Source organism: Leuciscus leuciscus (assembly GCF_965113295.1).
Source record: "Leuciscus leuciscus genome assembly, chromosome: 17".
Classification (NCBI taxonomy): domain Eukaryota; kingdom Metazoa; phylum Chordata; class Actinopteri; order Cypriniformes; family Leuciscidae; genus Leuciscus; species Leuciscus leuciscus.
In genome coordinates this window covers 7324870-7352522 of record NC_138741.1, presented here as the reverse complement: position 1 = coordinate 7352522, position 27653 = coordinate 7324870, and the positions used below count along the sequence as shown (strand labels likewise).

General features: G+C 38.5%; 1 protein-coding gene across 3 annotated transcripts in view; it reads left to right on the top strand.

Moving 5' to 3' along the window:
- Positions 1-3943: 3943 nt before the first annotated feature.
- The window catches only part of slc35f4 (solute carrier family 35 member F4), a 37089-nt gene continuing 13379 nt past the window's right edge, over positions 3944-27653 (top strand). Inside the window, exon 1 of one of the 3 annotated variants that reach the window (XM_082143818.1) lies at positions 3944-4332. In XM_082143818.1, coding sequence (XP_081999944.1) covers positions 4083-4332 — 250 coding nt within the window. In that variant the 5' untranslated portion in view covers positions 3944-4082. The other 2 variants (XM_082143819.1, XM_082143820.1) reach the window with 2 other exon arrangements.

The window sequence follows — 27653 nt, the reverse complement described above, 5'->3', positions numbered from 1 at the left end:
GGGTATCGCACAGTTGAAGCAGAGCGAATAACCGATTGACCTAAACTCACTGTTTTTCCCTCACGAAAACAGAAGTTAAACCATTTCATTTTTACTGCAGCAAGAAAGAAAATGAAGAGGGTGATCTTTAAATTCTGTAGCTATCAAATAGCTTCAATTTCGCAAACTGTTGCTCCAGTTTATGTTTTAAAATAGATAAACCATATTACCCACATCTTCCAAACCAACTGCGTGTTCATGGTACAGGCCTACTACGGCACCTCTTATAATTTACATTAATTTACTTCTTTCACTTTTCACTTTCACTTTATTTACTAATTTCTTTAATATTTGCTTAATTTTTATTATCACGTGAAATGTGAACGGTTGTCCACCATCTGGAAATTTTTCCATTTTAAACCATGAAGATGAGTTAGTGGGTATCACACAAACAAAGTGCAAACTTTGCGTGAGATTTATGTCTCAAACCTCAGTCAATTTTTCACTATAGGCCTACTGAATTATACTTCGCAAGGCTGTGCGATCGAATGTGCGCGTATGCTCGCGTACGTGTAAAAAAAAAACGAAGAAGCCTATACTTGCTTTACGCCGTTGCACGGGAAACGCATCCCAGGAAAGTAGATCTATACAGGAACAGGATTGGGCACCCCTGATCTAGCATTAGTTCGATCTCAAGCATATTCATTAAAAGAAGTTATTAGTAACATCATTAACCAACATGGTTGAACAACAAATTTACCAAATATAGCCTACTGGTTAGTAGCTGGTAGTATCTAGTAGTTAGTAGCCATAGCTGGTTTTTAACGTGAGCTGATTCCTTCAATGATGATCATATACTGGTAGTTAAGCAGCGAGTTATGTTGTTGTACAGGAAACACACCCCTGCTCTTTTTCTGATGATGAATTTTTCTCCCTCTCCCTCAGAGGGCAAATGACAAAAAAAAAGTAATAACAGGAAGAAGAAAGAGCAGGCGAACTCTATTGCCCTTGAAAAGATATAGTATGTTCACCTATTGATTTATTGACTAAACTATGTCTCTTCTCTGGGCAGAGAATCCATGGTGAGTGAAGAGGACAGCCATTTACGTCCAACCCTTATTATCATGCTGAAGAAGACCTCTTCGCTGAAGCAATCTGCCTGACAGCACTCTTACAAAACAGACAACCACTATTTCTGATTACTGCTCTTACTTTACACCAGCACTCTTTGAAGCATGAATGATAAAAGGGTGGTTACAGTCAGTGAATTCTAAGTAGCCTAACATTTATTGTGAAGATCCAGAATGTGTCTGACAAAACCAAAAGGGCTTAAAATATGCTCTTAAAGGTGAATTGTGTCATTTCTGTACCATCATCGGCCCTAAATGAATTATAAAACTAATGACAAACAGGTTTCCCCAACGCAACAATCCTGCTTCACTGCTTAGTATATTATTTGATATACTTTTGTGGTTTACACTTTATTATAAGGTGATGCTGTTACAGTGTAATTACTGTGTAATATTCATTAATTACATGCATTTGCAATAAAGTTAGGGTTTGGTTTATGGTTATAGTTGCTTGTAATTATGCATCATTTACTGTTATGTGTAACGTGTAACTATGTCATGTAAAAAAATAAAAAATAAATAAACATTACCCTTTTGTGTGCCAAATCAAAGTCATGCAATTTAACCAAAATGCATAAAAAATTCAGAAAGTAAACCTAAAAATAGAAATGAAATCATAGAGCATGATGCATGACTCCTCATGACTGCATGTCAAGGTAAATATTCTATTAAAAATATCAAGTAATTTGACTTTTTTTTTAATGACAAGGCAAGGTTAGTCCAGATTGTAAAATGCCATGTGGTGTAACACTCCAGAAATGTGGTTATATTTATATATTCATAATTCATGAGCCTATTTGTCAACAAAAAATTCTTACCTTCAAAAATATTTTGAAAATAATGATTAGACAAATAATTCAATTATTTACATGAATGATTCTATTATAAAATGTTTAAAATAAATGTTATTGTATTATATGTTTATGTTTTACCAAAAAGTAAGGGTTACAGTACATGCACTTTATTTTAAGTTGTCCTTATTACAGTGTAATTATGCAATTAAGTACTGAGTAATATTAATTAGCAACATATAGTGTTAGGGTTAGGATTAGGGTTTAGTTGCATGTAATTATGCCTAATTTATATACTATAATAAGTATGTGGAACGAGGACACTATAAAATAAAGTGTTATCCAAAATTTCTTTGAACTGTACAGTATATCATTGGCTATGCAAAAAAAACGAGCTGAAATGGAAAACATTCTGAACGGTGTAGAAAAGTTCTGGGCTTTGAGAGTCATAAGTTGCTGTTCTGGCCACCAAACAACACCAGCAAGTGTGAAGAATGGTACGAGACAGTGATAGCATAACAGGCTGGAAGGAGAACAAAAGGAAACAAAGCAATGTGTAGAGCAGATAGGTTTAGCCAAGAGTGAGGGTGGTGCAGTAATTGGGCCACATATGAAACTCAGCATGTGTCCTTCTCTCATAGAAAATCCGAGAGCACCGTGAGAAAATTCTCTCATGTGCCGGAGATCGATTTCACACAAAGTGCTAAGGATTTGCTACAGAACCATATGGAGTCACTGAAATAGACTTGGCTTGTGATATTGGACTAGGTTTGGCCTGAACCTCAGCACTTTTCTTCTGGATGTTCTGTGCAAGAAGCATTGGTTTTGAGCAGAGATGCTCGAAGCTGAGACCAGCAACTCAAAACTTGCATTCAGAGGCATTTTATAGTGCTTTGCTCTAGATTTGAAGTTGTGTTCTTACTTACTGGCATGGGAGAGATTCAAACTGTTGTGGCTAAATGAAAGTGATAACAGTTTACAACAACTGTGCCTCTGTGGCTTTAGCTAAAACATGAATTAGCCATTATTGTATCACTCACTTTAACAATTAGGAGCGGAGAAATTACCGTTGAATGCAGATACGTGAAGCTATAGCCAAAACTAATTTTGTTGGGCAAAATAGCCTTGTGGCACCATCTCAGAGCTACACTCTCACTCTCAAAGGCAAAGCCTCGTAAATATTTGAACAAAACAATATAGAGACACAGCCGCATGCCTCTAAAGTATTAAAGTGTAACATATGTGCTCTATCTATCTGTCTGTCTGTCTGTCTATCTATCTATCCAATATATGCCTGGTCCTGGTCCAAAGCATTTTCCAGAAAATATATATAGGCTATCACACTGTTCACTGTCATATCGCTCTTTCATTCCCACCTTTTCTGTGTAGAATATTTCAGTGACTCCTTTAGACCCAATTCTTTAAGATTGCTTGCAATTACCACTAGTTAGCATGCAGCAATAGTATGAAGATCGTGTGCTTTGTCCCTGCAGTGCCTTGGCTTTTACACACACACACACACACACACACACACACACACACACACACACACACACACACACACACACACACACACACACACACACACACACACACACACACACACTGTGTCTCCACTTTTGTAATAACGACTGCACTCCACTGTTGCACTATAACTTCTCCGTTATTTCCGAATCTCGAGCGAATTTTTCTTTTGAACAGGTTCGTTTTAATGATTCATTCGAACCGAATCGCACAGCGTTTGTAAATCACAGGAGTAAAACTGTGAGGTGGTGGTGGCTAATATAGGCGAAACCTTAACCCCCCAAAAAAAGCATTTTAAAGTCGTTAAAAAACAGACAAATTCCGTTACTAAAGTAGTATCTAAAAATGTATTTACCACAATAATAAAACGATGATAATTGAAACGATTGGTTTTTATGAGCTGTTCAATGAAACGAACCGATTCACTAAAATGAATCGGACCTCCAGTGTTTACTATCATCTGTTCGGAGCAGCGTGACGCCCCCTGCTGTCTGATGCACGAAAGTAAACGCGCTGGGCAAGTTTCACACAACAACCCTGAGAGACTCCTCAAAGAAACGTGTGCTGGAATTTGACTCGGGTGATGCTCTCAACAGCGGGTTTCGTATGGTTATCGCTTGTTACATGAAAGCTGCCATTTTGCCCGTTCAGAGGTAAAATGAGCAGCACGGATATCCAGGATTTGGGAGAGGAGCCCTGCTTTCGCCTGGAGACCCTACCGGGCAAGAGCCCGCACCTACCAGGCAAGAGCCCGCACCTAACGTTACCGGGCAAGGCGTCTCCGCAGGTGAACAGCCGCTGGGATCAAGCGCCTCCAGTGACGGCCAACGGGCTCCATGACATTGAGGATCGGATTTTACGAATTACAGGCTATTATGGCTATAACCCCGGGTACTCCAGCCACAAAAGTAAGTGTTTAAATACACACGCAAATAAAAATTGAGCCTTTGTAATGGTGTCGAGATCAAGTCTGCTCACTGTGGTGGCCTTGAACGATGAGTCTATACGATGTGAATGTGGAGTAAACACATGCTGTGTGTCTCATCTTGCTTTGTTCACAACAAGTTATGTGCGTGCTGCATACATAAATCTGATCAACACATGAATTTAGTCGGCAAAACTTTCTGAGTTTTAGAATAGGATGGAATGTAGAATAAAACAGAATATGATGGGGTGAAATTACTGGATATAATGTATCGGTCAAAAGTTTGGAAACATTTACATTTCTATTTTTAATGTTTTTGAAAGAAGTCATCAAGCCTGCATTTATTTGATCAAAAATACAGAAAAAAACGCAATATTGTGAAATATTATTATAATTTTAAATACCGGTTTTCTTTTTGAATATACTTTCAAATATAATTTATTTCTGTGATGCAAAGCTGTATTTTTAGCATCATTACTCCAGTCTTCAGTGTCACATGATCCTTCAGAAATCGAATATGGAACCTGTGGTATGTTTTTCAGAATGCATTGATGGATAAAAAGTTAAAAAGAACAGCATTTATTCAAAATAGAAATCTTTTCTAACAATATAAATCTTTACCATCACTTTTTTTTCCACTTTAACATATTCTTGCTGAATAAAAGTAGGCTATTAATTTCTTTCAGAAAAAAAAGAAAGAAAAAATTGTACAGACCCAAACCTTTTGAACGGTAGTGTATATTGTTACACAATATTTATATTTTAAGTAAACGCTGTTCTTTTTTAAAACTTTTTATTCATCAAAGAAAAAGTATCACAGATTCAAAAAAAATATTAAGCAGCACAACTGTTTCTAAAATTGATAATGACTGAGTATCAAATCAGCATATAAGGATTTCTGAAGGATCATGTGACACTGATGACTGGAGTAATGATGCTGAAAATTAAGCTTTGCATCACATAAATTATATTTTAAAGTATATTCAAACAGAAAACCATTATTTTAAATTGTTATAATATTTCACAATATTACAGTTTTTCTGTATTTTTGATCAAATAAATGCAGGCTTGATGAGCATAAGAGACTTCTTTCAAAAACATTAAAAATAGAAATAGAAACTTTTGACTGTTACTGTACATAATATGAAGGAATAAAAATATAAAGAATAGGGGGAAATTAGATTTGAGAAATCAGATTGAAACTAAAATGTAATAGGCTAGATAACAATAAAATATATAATAATAAAATGCCACTTTGCTTTACATAGATCCATCAGTGAAGTAAATTAGGTCAACAAAATATAAATATCTTACAAATTTCTGCAGCCAATTGTGTTGTAGGCTAAATACATTTTTATTGGCTTATGTTTTATGAATTAATTTTGTTATAATATAAAATAAAGCAAATCATATAGCATACTCGTGTATATGCAATGATAATAAGCCATAGTGCAAACAAGTAAACAAGAAATCACAAGCAATATATAAAGCAAGAAGTGTGATCTGACAGAATGCAACAGTAGTAGACACTGATTTACTGAACACCTTTTAAAATGACAACGTGAATGGAGTGATGATTGGATCCTAATTATAGGTCTCTATGCCTTTCCTGAATTTCAATACCCTCAGTCTATTGTAATGCAATCGAAAGAGTCTTGACAAGGACAGATTTAAGGTTCCGCTTTTGTTAGCAGCATGCAGGATTTAAATGTAATACATGAGCGGTGGTGTAGTGGCCTGTGTCCCTGGTGTGCCGTTATTACACTGGTGCGGTATGTAAGTATATGAATCATATGTAATGAATATCAGTATGTATGTGTGGATGCATTTGTGTGTGATGAAGTCCCTGAGGATGATGGATGGTAGCGATAAATCTGTACTGTATTCATCTTTGCCACTCGCACATCACACATAACGGGCTGTGCCAGATATGCCAATTAAAACAACAACAAAAATCATTAGGGCCCGAGCACCGATGGTGTGAGGACCCTCTTGGAATTGCTCTGTTTATTATTATTATTCTTCTCCGAATTTAATCGCATTTTTGAGGGCCTAAACATGCTCGAAAACTCACGAAACTTTGCACACGCATCAGAACTGGCGAAAATTTACATCTGATATAGGTTTCAGAATTGGGCGGGGCAAAATGGCTCGATAGCGCCACCTATAAAAGTTCAACGGAGTGCGCCTCCCGCTATGTTCCACGTACGTATACGAAATTCGGTACATACATGTAAGGACCTAATACCTACAAAAAAGTCTCTTGGAGCGTAGCCCTAAACACAACAGGAAGTCAGCCATTTTCAACTTCCTCTCAGATTTTTGTGCAGTTTTTGCCATTTTCATGCCTCGTACTTTAACGAACTCCTCCTACAGTTTTAATCTGATCATCTTCAAATTTGGTGAGTGTAATCTTAAGGCCTTTGCGACGTTAAATTGCGAAGATCTTGAGTTTTTGTCGAAGGGCGGGTCCTCGGCGGCCTGACAAATTTCGATGTTTCGCCATGAAACAGGAAGTTGCTGAAACTCAGGCATGGAATGTCCAATCTGCGCCAAACTTCACACGTTTGATAAGCGTTCTGTCCTGAACACATGACCATGCTCATATTCAGTTACAGTCATAGCGCCACCTGCTGGCAACAGGAAGTGACATGTTTAACACTGTTGTGAACTCCTGATAACATATAAAAAAGTGCCAGCAAGTGCTAAGCATGCTAACAACATACTAGACACATGCTAAAACATGCTAGCAAACACTTAGCTAATTGCTAAAGCATGCTATTACAGCAATTAAATAGGAATTTGCTGTAACTCAGGCATGGAATGTCCAATCTGCCCCGAAAGTCACACGTTTGATAAGAGTCATGGCCTGAACACATCTACATGAGAATATTCAGTTATAGTAATAGCGCCACCTACTGGTAACAGGAAGTGTCATGTTTAACACGTTGATGCCGTTCTAGCAACATGTTAAAAATACCATTGACTTCTAAACATGCTAGAAACATGTTAAAACATGCTAGCAATACTAAGCTAAGTGCTAAAGCATGCTAATATAATGAAACAGGATGTTGTTGTTACTCAAGAAGGCAATGTCCAATCTGCGCCAAACTTCACACTTTTGATAAGCGTTCTGTCTTGAACACATGACAATGCTCATATTCAGTTACAGTCAAAGCGCCACCTGCTGGCAACAGGAAGTGACATGTTAAACACTGTTGTGGACTCCTAATAACATATAAAAAAAATGCCAGTAGGTGCTTAACATCCTACCAACATACTAGAAACATGCTAAAACATACTAGTAAACACTATAAGTACTAAACCATACTATTACTACAATTAAATATGAATTTGCTGTAACTCAAACATACAATATCCAATCTGCCCCAAACTTCACATACTTGATAAAAGTCCTGCACTGAACACATCTACGAAGCAATATTCAGATATATAACCCCACCTACTGCCAACAGAAACTGAACTGGTTAACACAGTAATGCAGTACTAACCACATACCTATTGTGTACTAAGCATGCTAAAAACATACTAAACATGCTAGCAACTACTATATACTGTATACCTCCTTAAATGCACATTGCCCAACCATGCTCTGTCTTCCTAAAGCCAACGAGTGACGATGGCACGGGTGCGAGGGCCCTTTCATCGCTGCTTGCAGCTTTAATAATGAAATTGCTTTTCAAATGAAGACACACACAAAAAAAGTTATTTATATGAGCACTTAGTTAAAAGCTAAAAAAAAATACTGTGATCAGCCAAATATAACCTGAAAAGGTTTTTCAGAAGTTTTTTTATGCAAAGGTGTCACATTGAAATGTTTCCTCTGAGACTATGCTTTAAGACCTGACTCAGCACCAGTGTTGGGGATAGTTACTCTGGTAGCGCTTTATTTCACAGTCTCGTTCCCCAAGTACATACTATGTTATTATATAAATCACAATAACTGGGTTATAATTAGGTACTAACCCTGAACTTACCCTTAAACCTAACCTTAACCCATTTAGTTGCCTTCTATTACCCAGTACTTTCTTAAGTACGCTGTAAGTACACATAAGTGCACATGCTGTAAAATAAAGTACAGCCGTTACTTTAAAAAAATAATGTGTTACAATATTTGCGTTACTCCCTGAAAAGTAACTAAGTTCTTTACTTAGTTACTTTTTATAGAAAGTAATGTGTTACATTATTTATTTTATTTTTGAGCTTTTTCTCAACTGGGCTGAGCTTGCTTGTTAGTTTTTTAATAATAACAAACAAACAAAAAAACGTTATAATTTTGCCAAATGTAAAGGCCCTTTCACACCAAAAGTGAAATAGATACGCCTCAGGCTGCAGGAAATGCAAATTCATTCAATAAACAGGAAAACAAAGTAACTTGCATTCCTCTATCCTCGATCCTCTGTATCATCATTAACTTTTTTCCTCCTCACTTTAGGACTTTTTGACAATGCAAGGCGCTCAAAGGATACAAAAGAGACACTGCACTCCTCCTTCCTACCTTTAGATGTCACTGCTGAACATTGTTATTTTGTTAATTAGGTGTACTAAATGCTCAGTGTATTTTGTTATGTTAGATTTGTTTTATTTTTTGTTCTATATGATGAAAGATCCATAATCTCTGATGTGTCCTATTTAGCCACTTGTTATCAAAAAGTAAAAGCTTTTTTTTTTTAAATCACACATTTTACCAGGGCTTAATTTGTGCAGGAACATAAACAAACATATCTATATCTATATCTATATTTATATCTTGGGGGAACTTGTTGTGATGGAACCCATTGCTTCGGAGAGAGTTATTTGTGTTGTTGGACATAATTTTATTAAATGCTGTGAGGAGACGCAGAAGAACTGATGAAATATGGGGCCTTAAAGGGATACTCCACCGTTTTTTCATATTAAACTATGTTATTCCCTTAACTAAGACGAGTTGATACATACCTCTCTCATCTCAGTGTGTGCACTCAATCGCTCTGGCGCGCGGTGACACTTTGATAGCACTTAGCTTAGCCCAGTATATTCAATGGTATCTAACAGCAATGAATTTAGAAGTGACCAAACACATCAACGTTTTCCCTATTTAAAAACAGTTAGTAATAGTATTTTGACACCCTGGGTTGACAGTCGGCAGAAAACACAGTGATGGAAGCCACGGAAGCCAGCAAACGAACTGGATCAGAGATTGCAGATTCTACCGGGCCTAAAAAGCCTCAGCGTGCATTTGCATCTTCGACTTGTGATTAGATTACATGGAGAGGGCGGGGTTTATGACCTATACTGCATTTGCATCTGCGACTTGTGATTAGATTACATGGAGAGGGCGGGGCTTATGACCTATACTGCATTTGCATCTGCGACTTGTGATTAGATTACATGGAGAGGGCGGGGTTTATGACCTATACTGCATTTGCATCTGCGACTTGTGATTAGATTACATGGAGAGGGCGGGGCTTATGACCTATACTGCATTTGCATCTGCGACTTGTGATTAGATTACATGGAGAGGGCGGGGTTTATGACCTATACTGCATTTGCATCTGCGACTTGTGATTAGATTACATGGAGAGGGCAGGGCTTATGACCTATACTGCATTTGCATCTGCGACTTGTGATTAGATTACATGGAGAGGGCGGGGCTTATGACCTATACTGCATTTGCATCTGCGACTTGTGATTAGATTACATGGAGAGGGCGGGGCTTATGACCTATACTGCATTTGCATCTGCGACTTGTGATTAGATTACATGGAGAGGGCGGGGCTTATGACCTATACTGCATTTGCATCTGCGACTTGTGATTAGATTACATGGAGAGGGCGGGGCTTATGACCTATACTGCATTTGCATCTGCGACTTGTGATTAGATTACATGGAGAGGGCGGGGCTTATGACCTATACTGCATTTGCATCTGCGACTTGTGATTAGATTACATGGAGAGGGCGGGGCTTATGACCTATACTGCATTTGCATCTGCGACTTGTGATTAGATTACATGGAGAGGGCGGGGCTTATGACCTATACTGCATTTGCATCTGCGACTTGTGATTAGATTACATGGAGAGGGCGGGGCTTATGACCTATACTGCATTTGCATCTGCGACTTGTGATTAGATTACATGGAGAGGGCGGGGCTTATGACCTATACTGCATTTGCATCTTCGACTTGTGATTAGATTACATGGAGAGGGCGGGGTTTATGACCTATACTGCATTTGCATCTGCGACTTGTGATTAGATTACATGGAGAGGGCGGGGCTTATGACCTATACTGCATTTGCATCTGCGACTTGTGATTAGATTACATGGAGAGGGCGGGGCTTATGACCTATACTGCATTTGCATCTGCGACTTGTGATTAGATTACATGGAGAGGGCGGGGCTTATGTCCTATACTGCATTTGCATCTGCGACTTGTGATTAGATTACATGGAGAGGGCGGGGCTTATGACCTATACTGCATTTGCATCTGCGACTTGTGATTAGATTACATGGAGAGGGCGGGGCTTATGACCTATACTGCATTTGCATCTGCGACTTGTGATTAGATTACATGGAGAGGGCGGGGCTTATGACCTATACTGCATTTGCATCTGCGACTTGTGATTAGATTACATGGAGAGGGCGGGGCTTATGACCTATACTGCATTTGCATCTGCGACTTGTGTGGCACACTTCTTATGCGCATTTTCAAAATCCACATCAAAATAGTTAGATGGAAAACCGACTTGAGATTCCGCATGTTCCGTTACCTTTCCCATTCCCTACCTCACTAACTTGCCCGAAACACTAACATTTTGCTAATTGGCCAAAAAACGCTTTAAACCCATTTTGCATTAGAGCACGAAAGAATCATCCAGCATAGCTTTGTCAGAAACAGTCTCTTGGTGTCATCTGTTGTCTTCTGACCTCTCATACATGGAGATGCCAGAGTCAGCGATTATCTAAATGTATCTGCACGGTCGCTCTGACTGCAGACCACCTCGCCTAAAGAGCTATTTTTAGATACAATTCTAATGGGACTCTTCTCATCTGCTTAGCCAGAGCGGCGCTGTTAACTGTGGACTCACATGGGAGCTTTACAGACTTCAGAACGGACAGCTGACGCGAGTAAGCGTCCTTGAATCACCTTAAAAAATACAAATAAATAATGTTCACACTTCAAGTAAGTGTTATTTTAGTGGAACTTTAATTCTCATTTTGTTTTTCTAAAAATGTCTATACAGTATTTATTATTTTTAAATTCAGTTTTTTTCTACTTCAGTTACTATTTGGTAACACTTCACAATAAGCTTCCATTAAATATAAAAAATTAGGAGACTTTAAAATAGGGGCACTTTATTATTTAATGCATTAATTAACTAATACATTTGTTACATACTAACAGCAATACATTTGTTACAGTATTTATTCATCTTGTTTCATTGTTAGTTCATGTTAGCTCAAGTTCATTTAAACCTTACTAACTATTAAAACTATTTCTAATTAAGTTTAGTTCACAGACCAATCAGAACACAGTTTAGAGATGATTCATAAATAGCTCTAGTATTGAATTCCTTTTTATTTAATAAAATGTTTGCATAATTTGTGGTATCCCTTGTTAATGCAAAGTCATCACAAAATGATAAGGATTTATGCTGATGTTGTCCAAAACCCCACTTTGCCTGGGGCCTTTCCAAACTTTTTGGACATCTCTGTAAACTTCTCTTACAGTCATTGAGATTTTCAGATGTGTTACTAACTTTCCCGGGTCTGTGGAGGGGATCTTAAGCCATTATCATAAAACCTCTTAAAACCATTTTCAGTCTTAGTTAATCACTGATCAGGGATTGTTCATATGCTGGAAGATCAGCACAACATTGGCTGAATGCTTTATACTTTGTGCTCTCTTGTGCTGCCCCCATCTGGTCATTTGACATATATCTCTTCACTCGTTCATTGATTCAGGCTGATGTAGTGATGGTCCCACTGACACGGACAAATTGTGAATCATTCCACTTCATATTTTCATATTTTACTTCAGATGTGGCTGATTCTGAGAGTAGCTATCAATACGGATCAAGGCTAGATGGGGTAAATCTTGATCATGTGCACATTTGCTGCTACCAGGGTTCAGTTAATGGTTAGCATTAATGTTAGGGAATGACTATTTGGCCACAACGTATCATAAGGTTTGAGTTCAGAGAGGAGCTGCAACCCCTTTGCCTGGACACAAGGTGTCACTCCTCTCTTTTTACAGTGGTATATACTGTACCTGTAGAAAGCTAACAGTTATTCCTATTTGTGCAGCCCTTAAAGAACCAATATAGACATGGCCATTTTTGCTCATGGGCACTTATTTACTTTTTTTGTGAGCCAATCACTTGAGCCATAAATATGATATATTATTTTTATATGGCATAGAAAGTTTTTGCCTGCATGGCGCTGTAGTTACACTATCTACCAGCAGGGCTTATAGGTAGGGTAGGCAATTTCAGAGAGGCTAGCAATAGCAAGCTAGCTTCGAAAGCATAAGATCCCTTCAGAGTGTCTTCAAAGACACACATCCTCTAAAACAAATGATCACACACAGAGTCTGCAGTGTCACGAGAGATGGCGTTAAATAAACCATGTCTCATTACAAGCACATTACAATAATAATGAATGTAAACAACTTACATACAGAGCTCTTGTACCACCTGACTGCTGCAGGTTCATTTCGGCGTTGATAGTTGTGACGACCTGGGTCTTCATTGGGTTTTTCCCCAGTAGCAGACGGATGACTCCGCCCCCCTGTAACCGGGTTGCATCCGTGACACCTGTGCCTAATTTCCCTTGCCTCTTTAAGAGAAGCAAGCTCGATGGGAGAGAGCGCGGACGGCCAACTTGATTGCTTTAGTTACTGTTTGATTATGTTTCTTTTTGCATGCATCACGACACTACAGCACATTACATTCTCACACATACACCCATCACGACATTACTGACTTTTTGACTACTACAGTACATAGTTTTTGTATATTTATCTTATCTAATTAAAAACGTTTTCTTTACCAATTGGCTTTCGTATGTCCCCTTTTTTGTTGCGTCCCCTTTTTTGAGTCATGGGGCGTAACAATAGTGTTGACATAGAATCGCATAAATCCGAGTCTGAGGACGTGAACAGCTCTGGGTAGAACGTCACGGGTTGCCTTCTCGACATGGCGTGAACGCAGCATTATCTTGTTGTTTTGTGCCGCTCAGTGATTGTCTGTCTGCAAGTGCGTGGAGGTATGGAAATACATATGTTGACAGGCAAGTAGGACCGAATGCAATGATTGGATGATAATTTTTTGGTCCTGAGACTTCCACAGAAGATATATGTACATGTTTTAATGTTTAGACCACTTTTGTTATTGATTGCTATCAGATGTGAAGAGAGTTTCAACCAGTATAGCAACAAGTGTTTATAAAATGCCTACCCTACCTTTAACTACTGAAACTAACCCGCTTAACATTGATCCCTAGATCCAATTCACTGGTTCAAACCGCAAGATGTTTTGATATCTTATAATCTGAAAATGTGTGATATATCCAGCTGCAGAACCACAGCTCTAGTGGTTTCAGAACAACAGAATGGAAATGGGGGCGGAGCTTATACAGTCTAAATAGAGTTGCGCTACCTATACATTTAATTTTATTTCATTTGACTGTATTATGTGATAATATTATATTTGTGTAATTTATGTGTTGTTACAAATAGTACTTAAAGAAACATAGTAAGGACATTTATTTAATGTCAAATATACTGTATTTATTCATATAAAATTCAAAACAAACATTTAATGCAAAGCCTCTATATGAAAACCAGTAAGACATTTGACAACAGAACAAGCATGAAAATTCAGTAAATTAGTTTAATGATCAATGTTAAAATGCCTTTATTATTAGGACATAAAAAGTCATAATTATCAGATAAAAAGTCAAATTATGAAATAAGTCATGATTATAAGATAAAAAGCCGAAATTATGATATACTAAGTCTTAATTATGAGATAAACAATTATTTCATTAAAAAGTCAAACAATATTGTCGTAGTTATGACTTCGTATCTCATAAATAATTTTTACTTTTTGTCATAATTATCTCATAATGCTTTTTATCTCGTAATTGACTGTCATAATTTTGACTTTATCAGATAATTATGACTTAGTATGTCATCATTATGACCTTTTATCTCATAATTACGACTTAGTATGTCATCATTATGACTTTTTATCTCATGATTATGACATGATTTTAGAATCTTGTAAAATCAATGTTTTATGTCATAATTGACATTCTAATTATTATTATTTTTATGTGGTCATAGTTGTTCACATATTTGTTAACAGGAAAGACCAGGTGTCGTCCAAACAGCGGAAGTCTGACCATTACAATTTCTTTTTGAAATATTTATTGAGTCTGAATTGATAAAGACAAGAAAGTATATGTTTATGGAGATCACGCAGCTCCTCGGCTCTTGTAAGTCTTTTATGGGATTTTGACCGATTGGTTATGAAGTGTGTGTAACACTCAGCGCGTGGGTGCACTATTCTACTCTGGTCTCGCTCTCGTCTCGTAGAACGCAGCTAATAGACGTGCATAAAGGACGCAGCAGGTCTGTGGACAATGGTGGAGGAACATGGCACTGATCTGAATGACAAAGGTGCTGAATGGGGCCGCGGTGGCAATATCGAAGGTGGAACACAAGGGCCAGGCGTTGCTATGGCAGGGATGAGAGAGGAGGGGGGCGTTGGGACGAAACAACAGGCATCTCAAATGGCAGGTGTCCGTTTGAAAAAGACAGGTTGAAAATAAGACCTCTAGTGAGTCCATGTGTGTGCTTTTTATTTTCTGTACAGGAGTGCATGAATTCTGTCGCTTAATGGAAGTAGATTATAGTTTAGTGAGTGCAATATATGAATAATAAATCAGCAAGAGAAAAGTCAAGTCATTAAAAAAGCTGTGGTTTAATTTTCTCCTTGGCATCACAATTCACAAAATATATGCAGTCATGACACAAAATCCATCATCAAGTATGTGTGAATATGTAATATAATCTTATACTTGAACTGCGGAAATATAATCTGTCTTTTAAGATTTCTCTCTCTATGCAGTGCTGAGGTGTCTCTGGCGGTGAAGAGCTGCATGCATGTGCTGCAAACACAGGAAAGATATCGACACACATGACTGACGCTGGGAAGGAGAAAAGAGGCCGTTTTTTTAATGGATGTCAATGGAGGAGAGGCTTCACTACACTGAATAAATCGCTTCTGTGAGGAAATAGCTACATTAATACATTGACAGCCTGTCCGCTAATGTCTTCATTAGCAGCATGTTCAACATCTTCAACATGTTTGCTCTTAAACAGTAGTTTTGGATATATCTATTTTTAGAGTTTACACTTAAAAAAAATATATTTTTGATAAGAGAAGTCATGGACAATTGCGCGACAGGTATGATTCTGTTTACAGAAATTCAAGGCTGTCAAGGCTGTAATGTGATTGGTTATCAAGGCACACGTGATCCAAGTTAGCCGTTACGCTTTCTCCAATGGTAGAGCCACAAATCCTTGTATCAATATAACCATCTCTGCTTCATCCAAACCTTTTTCTTTTTACTGCAAAAAGCAGTCTAAACACTTTTATCAGCATTTCTTCTTGCCCGTTGTGCGCCATGTTTGTTTACTTTATAGTCATGTTTGAGCACGAGAGATTTAGCAAATTTCCCATGTTCACAGTCGGGACTCGGGTCGTTTGTGCGAACAAAACTCTGAACAAAACTGTGGTCTGTCACATTTTGAAAATCGGATAAAAAAAAAGACAAATATTTTAGTGTAGGCCAGCCTTTAAACACCGAAACAATTGCTGAAAATTCACTTTTGCCATGCATAAATTTACCCTGGTAATCCAGAGATCTCGCGAGAGCACAAGTTGAATTTGCTCAGCGAGTTACTCTGGCGTCGAGTAACGATGCTCATTAAATATGCCCCTCGATCTGAGCTGCACCAATCACATCGGGTTATCTGATATAGGCGGGCCAGAGGTGAGCTAAACAGAAGACGACAGTGCTGTGACGTCGAAGTCATTAGTAAACATTGCAAGATGGCTATGGATGAACACCAGATGAAACGGCTTTAACCGCTACAATGAACGAGCTAGACTTGGCTTTTTATCTAAAACAGGAACAGAAGACGCCGCTCGAATCGTTCCTTTGCAAGAAGGACGTTTTTGCTGTTTTGTCGACCGGATACGATAAGAGTCTAATCTACCAGTTAGCTCCGCTGGTAGCTAAGCGTATGGGGCTTGTTGTGATTGGTCGTAGTGTTATCCTATTGCGTGCAGTGAGATTTTCAAATGCATGCTTGGTGCCGCCCCTCGAGCTGGCTGATTTTCATTAGTCGACGCCAGACCATTAATCTTTTAGATTTAGGTCTGGATTTCCAGGCTAGCATAAATTACATTTTAAAACAGATTAAAATAGAATGGCAGCCTTGATGACCATAACAAACAAACAAAACAAAACTAAAACTAAAAAACTACCAGCTCAAAACTTTAACGGTAGTGTGTTTAGACATGTTATGGTTGTCTAGGAACATACCCATAATGCCATTACCTACACCTGGGGTTACTCTAATAGGACACCTGTGTGAACTGAAGGGGAGTTGACTTAATCCATCCACTAAAAAACACCTTGGGAGCAGTTATTACAAAAATGAGGAAAGTGAAGATAGCCCCAATAGAAAGTTTAGCATCATCTGTTTGCTGATGCAATGATGCAGATACAGAATGCAATAAAATCCACACATTTTAAATGTGGCTTAACTGTCCAAATACTTCTGGGGGCCACATTGTTTTTTACGATCAACTCAGTTCAGTGTCATTTTGACATAGTGCCGGATCTTTTTGTCACTAATGGAACCATTTGTTTTAAACTGTAGTCAAATGTGTGATCAATGTCCTAGTCAGATTATAGCAGTAGGTTATGCGTACTTGAGTTAACAGTAGTTGAGTGGGTGTATGTGGTTGTTGGTGTATGTTTTTATGTGTGTGTGCTATGTTATGTGGACCAACCAATGGTCTCATTGAATAAAATTTCTTCATAAACATTATTAATTAATATAATAATCTTAATATATAATTACTTATATATATATATATATATATATATATATATATATATATTCACACATTTATTAATATAATTGTAATTAATATACATTCACTGGTCAGTTTATTAGGTACACCTTGCTAATACCATGTTGAAACACCCTTTTGTCTTCAGAACGGCCTTAATTCTTCATGGCACAGATTCAACAAGGTGCTGGAAACATTCCTCAGAGATTTTGGTCCATATTGACATGAGAGCATCACACAGTTGCTGCAGATTTGTCGGCTGCTCATCCATGATGTGAATCTCCCGTTCCACCACATCCCAAAGATGCTCTAGAGGATTGAGATCAGGTGACTGTGGAGGCCATTTGAGTTTAGTGAACTCATTGACATGTTCAAGAAACAAGTTTGAGATTATTTGAGCTTTATACATGGTGTGTTATCCTGCTTGAAGTATCCATCAGAAGATGATACACTATGGTCATAAAGGGATGGACAAGGTCAGAAACAATACTCAGGTAGGCGTTTAAATGATGCTCGGTTGGTATTAAGGGGCCGAAAATGTGCCAAGAAAATACCCCTCACACCATTACAGCAGCACCAGCCTGATCCGTTGATACAAGACAGGATGTATCCATGCTTTCATGTTGTTTACGCCAAATTCTGACCCGACCATCTGAATGGTGCAGCAGAAATCGAGATTCATCAGACCAGGCAGCGTTTTTTCAACCTTCTATTGTTCAGTCTTTGGTGAGCTTGTGTGAATTGTAGCCTCAGTTTGTTACCTCTTATCTGACAGGAGTGTCACCGGTGTGTCTTCTGCTGCTGTAGCTCTTCTGCTTCAAGGCTGGACGTGTTGTGTGTTCAGAGATGCTCTTCTGCAGACCTCGGTTGTAGCGAGTGCTTATTTGAGTTACTGTTGCCTTTCTATCAGCTCGATCCAGTCTCGAACCATTCTCCTCTGACCTCTTGCATCAACAAGACATTTTCACCCACAGACCTGCCGTTCTCTGGATATTTTCTCTTTTTCTGATCATTCTCTGTTAACCCTCGAGATGGTTGTGCGTGAAAATCCCAGTAGATCAGCAGTTTCTGAAATACTCAGATCAGCCCGTCTGGCAGCAACAACCATGCCACGTTCAAACTCACTTATATCCCCTTTCTTCCCCATTCTGATGCTCAGTTTGAACATCAGCAGATCATCTTGACCATGTCTACATGCCTAAATGCATTGAGTTGCTGCCATGTGATTGGCTGATTAGATATTTGCATTAACAAGCAGTTGAACAGGTGTACCTAATAAAGTGGCGAGTGAGTGTATTATGTAATGTTTTAATGGAATTGCAAAAATATAAACTTGGCATGGCAATTTTGTAAATGGAGCTTGAGGTAAGTAATTTTAAGTTTTAGCACCCTGACGCGTTGATCAATATGCCATTTCATGTTGCATTTTTATTGGTTAGTCAGTAGACGTAGGTCATAGCAGCAAACACACTATGAGGCCATAGCAGCAAACACATTATGAGATGATCATGCTAAATTTCGGACACTGTCAGAAAATGATCGCAGGTTATCTTTGGTTGCAAGACCGCGACAACGGCCGTCGTTGAACCTCTCTCTCTGCGCAACTTAGGACCGCAGTTTAGGAGCCACAACCACAGAAATCACCACTGTTGGTCATCTTTCATCTGGGACAGCCCAAAATCGTACAGTGTGTACTGGGCATTAAACACAATGGCAGCAAAGCACATTTCCTGGCACCGTACAACCAGAGCTGCTCTTTTGGTGACACGCTCTGAACTTATCCGAGAAATATGACTCTTATTCGAAACTTGCTGCAAATTTGCCAGTATAATGAGTGCTTGCTAAGCAAAGACGCTTCATTTGAGTTCAGGAGTATGCAGCGGACCTCAAAGCATTACTAGAGGCATTGCATGCTTGCGTGTGTGGTGTTAAAGCCAAGATGAATGAATGAATGAATGAGAGGCAGAAAGCTTTTTGTGTGTATACAGTATGTAAGGTTGTGTGACAATGGAAGAAGAAGCAGATATAGGTGTGTGTGGGTGTACCACTAATCGAGTGAATAGCTGGGGCCACTGGAACAAGCATCATCGAGACATATTAAATGCAATGCCATAAAAACCGCAGACAGTGTAATGGACTCCGACCAGGCAGGCCTGCTAAAGGTCTACTCGATACTCAAATCGCTCTGTGATTTGAAGACTCCCTTTAGTCCGATAAAATCTCACCACAGCACCGCTCACAGAATGAAACAACTTTATGGGATAGTAAAAAAACAAAACAAAAAAAACTCACCAACATTTTCTCACCATTATAACGTTTCAAACCTTTTTTTTATTTATGGAACACGGAAGGAGATACTTTGTTGAATGTTTAAGCTGCTCTTTTCCATAAAGCAAAAGAATATGGTGAATTGTAGCCTCAGTTTGTTACCTCTTATCTGACAGGAGTGTCACCGGTGTGTCTTCTGCTGCTGTAGCTCTTCTGCTTCAAGGCTGGACGTGTTGTGTGTTCAGAGATGCTCTTCTGCAGACCTCAGTTGTAGCGAGTGCTTATTTGAGTTACTGTTGCCTTTCTATCAGCTCGATCCAGTCTCGAACCATTCTCCTCTGACCTCTTGCATCAACAAGACATTTTCACCCACAGACCTGCCGTTCACTGGATATTTTCTCTTTTTCTGATCATTCTCTGTTAACCCTCGAGATGGTTGTGTGTAAAAATCCCAGTAGATCAGCAGTTTCTGAAATACTCAGATCAGCCCGTCTGGCACCAACAACCATGCCACGTTTAAACTCACTTATATCCTCTTTCTTCCCCATTCTGATGCTCAGTTTGAACTTCAGCAGATCATCTTTCTTGACCATGTCTACATGCCTAAATGCATTGAGTTGCTGCCATGTGATTGGCTGATTAGATATTTGCATTAACAAGCAGTTGAACGGGTGTACCTAATAAAGTGGCGAGTGAGTGTATTATGTAATGTTTTAATGATTAGGGCAATCCATCACACTGACACATGCTAATTTTCATGTCTGTTTGAGAAGATGCATTAACAGCCATTTATTCTAATTAAAATGTTTATCACATAGAATTTTCACACTTAAAATTCATCTTTGTGTGAACAGGCAAACTCTCAAATCTTACTATGCTAACTAAAACTATGCTAGTTTTTTATTTTTATTTCAGTTAGAAAAATGTTTTTAGCTTTCAGTTTAGTTCTCATAACCCCGGTCGCTGCTTTTGTTGAATGTAAAAGAGCAGCTCTGACATTGTGCAACATTTTTCCTTTTGTATTCCACTGAAAAAAGAAAGTTGGAGTAGTTATAGTCAGTGTATCCTTGCATAATATGGAAAAAAAATGTTTTGTGTTTCTCAAGCTATCCCAAATTCTGAAATTAGCAGCACCAATCCCAGACTTCATGTCACTTTGTGTGATTAAGAGGAGAGATCGGATTCATCCAGGAACGCACAGAAATCAGAGAATACTTTTTATGGAGTCCCCCAAGGCTCTGTACTCGGTTTTATTAGCATAACGCTACAGAGACTCAGACAGCAAGACAAGACCTCTGCTAAAGCGAGCAGTGAAGGGCCTTCAAGTGGAGCACAAGTGCTGATGAAGAAAGGAAAGGGCGTGATTGGGCAAGGAGAGAGAGAGCAGGAAAAAGACAAAAGCTACTTTTTTACTCTACTAAATCACTCATCTTCATCATACTGCATTTATCAAGCCGCTGGATGCTGTAAATATAGAACTGACTTGAAAAAAGGCAGATTGTAAAAGCAGAAAGAACGAAGGGTTGAAAGAGAAAAGAGGGGAGAGGGACCAATGCAGCATAATTAGCCCGAGCTGCTTGGTTACCTTCCAAACAGAGCAAAGGATACTCTGAGCAGGAGAAGAGGCGGGGACAGAGAGAGACAGAGAGAGAGAGAGAGATATGAAGGGGATGATTGCATTCCACACACACTTGAAGCCCAGTCTCCCTAGGAGACGCAGGATAGCAGCATGACACTGCAGCATCTACACTAGAGCGAAACTGTGCGATTTTATGTGTCACGTTGAGAGTGTGTGAGAGCCAGAGAGAAAGAGAAGTTCAGTTAGCAGAAAGAGCAAAGTAACAGCAGGAGAGCAGCAAAGTAAAAGATATCAAGAGGAACAAGAAAGAGACTGTGGGAGTGACAGGAGAGATGCGCGTGGGGATGAAGTGGGTTTGTCGGAGGAGTTGAGCCGTGCCGCTCACACGAACACACACACACACACACACACATTTTCCAAAAGCTCAGGAAAGAGGAGAGAATGAAGAAACACTCGGCCCGAGTGGCCCCTCTCAGCTCCTATAGCGCCCAGGTGCTCACCTGCCCCATCTCTGAAGGTAAAACGCAATGTTTGTGTGTTTCTGAATACAAAATCGTCCCCAGAAATTAGCTAAATCTGAGAAAACCTTCCTTTGGAGATGTTCAGGGACAACCTTAAAGGTAAAACATTTTTAAAAATGTTTTATTTTAAACCTTTTTTTTTTTTAAGTTTAAGTTTAGGACTAGTGTTAGAGTTTGGGTAATGGTTTAAGCTAGTAATTATAAATATTTATAATTAAGTCTGTGTATATTCTCATTTAGATGTTTGGGTAAGGAAAGATTGTGTACGTAAGAAAGGGAAAAAATAGACATGTACAAAATTGCAAGTTAGCATGGTGTGAAATGTGTCGAGTGTGTGTTTGTGTGTGTGTGTGTGTGTGTGTGTGTTCGGTTTCAGAGCTTTGTGTGTTTGCAACTAAGCAGAAAAGGAGCCACCTCAGCAGTTTATATCACATTTTCAGTATTAAATTACCTTTTATTTAATGATGTACGGTTTGTCTATTTAAGCATGATACAGGTTTCATGGTGCGGTGGGATTTTCAGAGTAACACTTTACAATAAGGTCTCATTTGTTAACATTAGTTAATGCATTAACCAACTTGAACATTTTATAATCTTTGTCAATGTTATTGAATAAAATACAATTCTTCATGTTAGTTCATGTTGCATTTAGTGTTATCTCTTCATAAATACCTTTAGGCTAAAGGGACAAACAGGAGGCATTAGCCAGCAGTGATCATTTACTTTCTGTGTTTGTTTTCATTGTTAATCTACGTTTATGCTGTACAGAATTTCTGCATGTGTTTCATTGAAAATGTGTTTGTGCTTCAGATTGTGTGAATCATGCTGTTTCTTGCCTGTGTGCTTGTGTTTGGTTAAGCGTTAAATAAACAGTCCAATCCTCAGGGATACTGTTCTAAAGATGTGGTTTTACCACAGAAGAGTCCACTATATGTCTAATGACTTTTCAGTTGTGTTTTGGTGTTGACTGTGGTTGTGGCCACATATATAGCATGCAGCACAGTTGCATTATGGGATTGAGATGTTTCTGGTTGCAGGTTTTAAAACTTCCTCCTGGTTGTGCCGTTATGCAAATATGAAGTAGTAGCTCAATTTACAATAATAACTGATGTTATAAAGATTTTGTCATCCAAATTTGGGTACATACTGGATTGGTCTCAGACAAGCTAATTGCTAATGGATTTTTATTCATTTCAATAAATGCCAATAAATTAAAGCTTCTGACTAATCCTACTACTTCTACAGGTTCAGATTTAAAGGGATAGTTCACCCAAAAATGAAAATTCTGTCATTATTATTCACCCTCATGTCATTCCAAACCATCTTTTTGATGAAATATGAGAACTTTCTGTCCCTCCATGGCATGGACATGATGAATAGATTTAATTTAGGCTTTTATTCACAAATAAATGCACAGATACCACATTTTTTCAGACCAATGACTTACAGTACATTTGGGTACTTGCCGATACCAAGTACCGATATGAGTACTTAATAATACCATACAGTTCTTCTAACAATGTTTTATTTTCATCAGATGTTTTTCACTTTCTGACTGTAACAAAGTAAATATACAACTTGTATAATCAAATTGCTTGTGTTAAAGGAGCTATTTCTCACCCGTCACCCCTCCTCTTGCCAATTTAGCAGAGCATAGTTTGCAGTCTTCTCTACTTTTATCATCATCGCTTATCTTAAAATATCTCCAAACGGCTGACATTACTCCTCCTCTGACTACCTGCTCAACTGACGAGAGGTTAGGCTAATGTCTCGTTGCCATAAGGGGCCGTTCACATATCGCGTTTTTTGCGTGTGCAAATTCGTTATTTCAAATGTAGGCACGCGGTAAGCACGCTCATAATAGAAGCAACCCGGTGCGGCACGCTCGTTTTCCCAGGCGTGCCTATGTTCATGTCTGCATAGCAACGACAGACGCCACGGGAGCGCAAGCGCTTGTGGAAAGAAGGAGAAAACGATGCGGCGCCGTCCATTCCACGCGTTTTTAGACGCGATATGTGAATGGCCCCTTAAAGTGGTATCGGGTGCGGTTGTATCGGGGTCATTTTACGAGTACATGAGCACAGTATCGGACCGACACCCGAGTACTGGTATCGGTATTGGTGCATCCCTACATATAAACATTCATCAACTCACACATCAGTTGTGGTAAATGGAAGCTCAAGCATGTTTGCTTGACATGTGAGAACCAATGAGGTTCATTCTCGTGTTACGCAGCACGTTTGAGCTTCTGCAAGAACCAATGAGGGTTGTTCTCAATGTTTATATGTGAATAGAAGCCTAAATTCAATCTGTTCGTCATATATAGCGATTGAGTCTCTTTAGAAAATTTTGGACTTGAATCATATGGATTAGTTTTACGATCTCTTTATGAACTTTTTGAAGCATCAAAGTGGTAGTTGCGTAGCTGTCAATAGAGAGACAGAAAGCTCTCATATTTCATCAAAAAGATCTTAATTTGTCGAAAGTCTTAACGAAAGTCTTACAGGTTTAAAAACGACATGAGGGTGAGTAATAAATGACAGAATTTTCCATTTTGGGTAAACTATCCCTTTTAATTATTTGGGTGTAAACGATTCCTGTTCCTTTTAAAAGTATGAACTAATAAAGTAATAATTGGAAGAAAAAAATACTTGTCACTGCTTGAGATATGTCAACAGCTAAACTGCTCATCATAAGTCAGTATATTAGCGATCCCTCCACCAAATGCCTTGTTGTAAAATTATGCTTTTGAATCTTTAAAATAGCTGTAAAATAACAATAGCATTTTGTGCAGTGCTGTGTAAATATGTAGGGGCGGTAAACCAGGGATTTACCATTGATGTGACATTTCTGTGCCTCCGCATCTTGGACCTGCGGTTCCCTGGTATTGTTGGTTTCTGCAGGTTGTTAAGCCATCCAGTCAAGCTATCCGCAGGGTATATAAAAAGTCTGTCAGTGTGGGTGCACACTGTGGGAGCCCTTTTTTCAGCCCAAAATATGCCTAGAAAAGTTGTCAGGTATGGGTTTTTTTTCTCTTTAAAAAATGACATCTTTTTAGTTGAGTTGTTGTTTAGATGCAACTATGTCAGCAAACATCTGGAATCGCTCATCATCAGACAGGACAGAGGGTGCTCTTATCTGAAGTACATCTTTCTAATATATTAATGCAGTTGTGTGGCTTCTCCCCGAACAGAATGTTGGCGTGTTGCAGGATTTCATATAGGCTTTTTAAACACGGTTGAATTTGCATCCCTTTATGTCTGGAAGGTTGAGGCATATGACAATCAATAATGCAAAATGGGGTCAGTGTCTTGTTTACGTTCATGGAAGTATCCAAGGACTTGAGCTAGTGCTTTTCCCTAATGCTGTCGATCAGAATACTTCGATTTTCAAAAGCCAACAGAACGACCACATGGAAGTACTTTATACCATCAGTTTGAATATGTCCAGCCTTTTTAGTGTTAGAACACAAATTTTTACTTTAAATTTGAAATCTTTATGTATATTATTCTTTATGTAGTCTTTATATGTATTATTATAAAACTTTTATATGAAAAAAGATCTCTTTTCAATATTTTTTTTTTATGGAATTTTATTCAAAGAATGTCATTACATTTTAGGGAGTCACATCACATGATATATTGATAGGCTGAACTAACTTACCTTGTCATAAAAGGTCGAATTATCTCATATTTTAAGAGACTGTTGCGAGCACCCTTCTGAAACCTAAAATGGTAAATGGGACACCCTACGCTACGGTCTAATGGACTTAATGGACAGCCATTGTAAGTGCAGATGAAGTGTGCCATTTGGGACAGGGCCATAGAGCACACAATCATGAGGGTCATGATGGCATTTCCTGTTTTGATCTTTTTTTTGCATGCCTCTGCATGTTGCGCCACATGACCGTGATTTGGTGGACTTATGTTGCAGTACTCAACTCATCTATGAACGCCATTTTTTATTTCTTTTTGAACATGTTATGTCAATGACATAAACACATTAATCTAATACTTACGAAAGATCAGTAATAAATGCTTTTCCCCTGTATTTCAATCAGGGTGAGATCCATGGCTTGGTCGCACGATCACAACAACAAAGTGGCTTTGTGTGTGTGTGTGTGTGTGTGTGTGTGTGTGTGTGTGTGTGTAGGCATTCTTGCTGACCCAGCACACTGCAAGCTAGTGACCATGGGCCAGCGCATGTCATCTTTTATTCCTGGTCTGGTGTAAATTGATCACTCTGAGTCTACAGCAGATCTTGGCTGTGTGATACTAGCGCTCTTCCCCTCTATTCAATATCCCATCACCTCCCATTCACCACTACTCTCTCTTTCTCTATCCATCCAGCCATCCATCCATCTATCTATCTATTAGGGGTGTAACGGTACACAGAAGTCATGGTTCAAAGAACATTCAAAAGCAACATTAATGTTTGCAAAATAGTATCTATTTGTCTGTTTACTGACAAAAATCCTTCAGCATGAGGTGTAATGTTGTCAGCACAGCTTCTATGAAGGAGGTCATGACTGATGACAGACGGGATGTTTTCTGATTGGCCGATGTTTTTGTGGGCGCCCTGTGGTGTCGAGTTTCTATGTATATCCCACTATAAGTGAATGGTCTCTGTGCTTCATGACCCTGTGAAGCTATTTTTGACAGAGCTTGACTGTGCGACGTAGGCAGATTTTAAACGCTGTCCAGCATTAGTGCTTCACCTGCAGGTAACTGACACTGACAGCGTCTGATCAATACATCCGTACGAACCACAGAGAAACATCAGGGGCAGCTGCACGAGGAAGTGTTGGTGAATTTCTCATGAATAAATCACGTCAACAAAGCACATAATTAGCATTCCCTAACCCCGTCTAAAAATAGCCTGTCCTGTGTTCCAAAATTTGGCCAAGTAAAAGACAGGAACAGAACGCTGTCGCTATAATGCAGGTAAGACCAGAAAGAAGAAAGAAAGTACAACAAACTTTAAGTATATTTGCATTTCCTGCCGTGAATACCAGTGTTCGCAGAGTAACAAAGGAATAGTTTTCAGGTTTTTGGCAAAGCATAGTGAGAGACAAAGTAGACTCGAACATATAGTCGATCAAGGGAGAGATGAAGAAAAGTCCAATTACAATTCAGTATTAGAGAGATGATTTTGAATACTGAAGATTCTATAAGCCTTAATGGGAGATTTTCAGACTCTAAAAGTGTGCATTTACAGTTTTAAGTAAAGTTTTACACCTAAAGAAACGTTTTTTTTAACAACCATTTTTCATTTGTTAGGTCACTTTTTCAAAACTCTTCACACAGTGATGACAACAGCAGTGAATGTCAGCAAAACTGTGGATAATTTATCATTGCTTTGGCACAAAATGCATTCAATGACATCTGTCAAATTGAAATTAAATGAATTATTTTCTCCCTCAAACACAAACATCACCAAAACTGTGTACCTTCAGGCCAATTTGCACACATTTACGAAACTGTTAAACTTAAGTTCAAAATCTAACAGAATACAAAATAATCCAGAAATTTGCTACATTTTTGCAGGGATTCCATATACAAATATATTCTACATATAAAAAATGAAACACTGTCAAAACGATTAGATTTAGCTGAACACCCGCACAGGTGTTAGTCTTTCAATTTCATTACCGTTTATACAAAAGGGGAAAACTTAGGAATAATGGATAATGTGAAATCTACTGCAGTGAATTATAAGCAGCAGAGAGTGTCATTCTTGTTTCGTAAAGAAATTTTACAAAAGAAAATGTATAATGCTACCTAT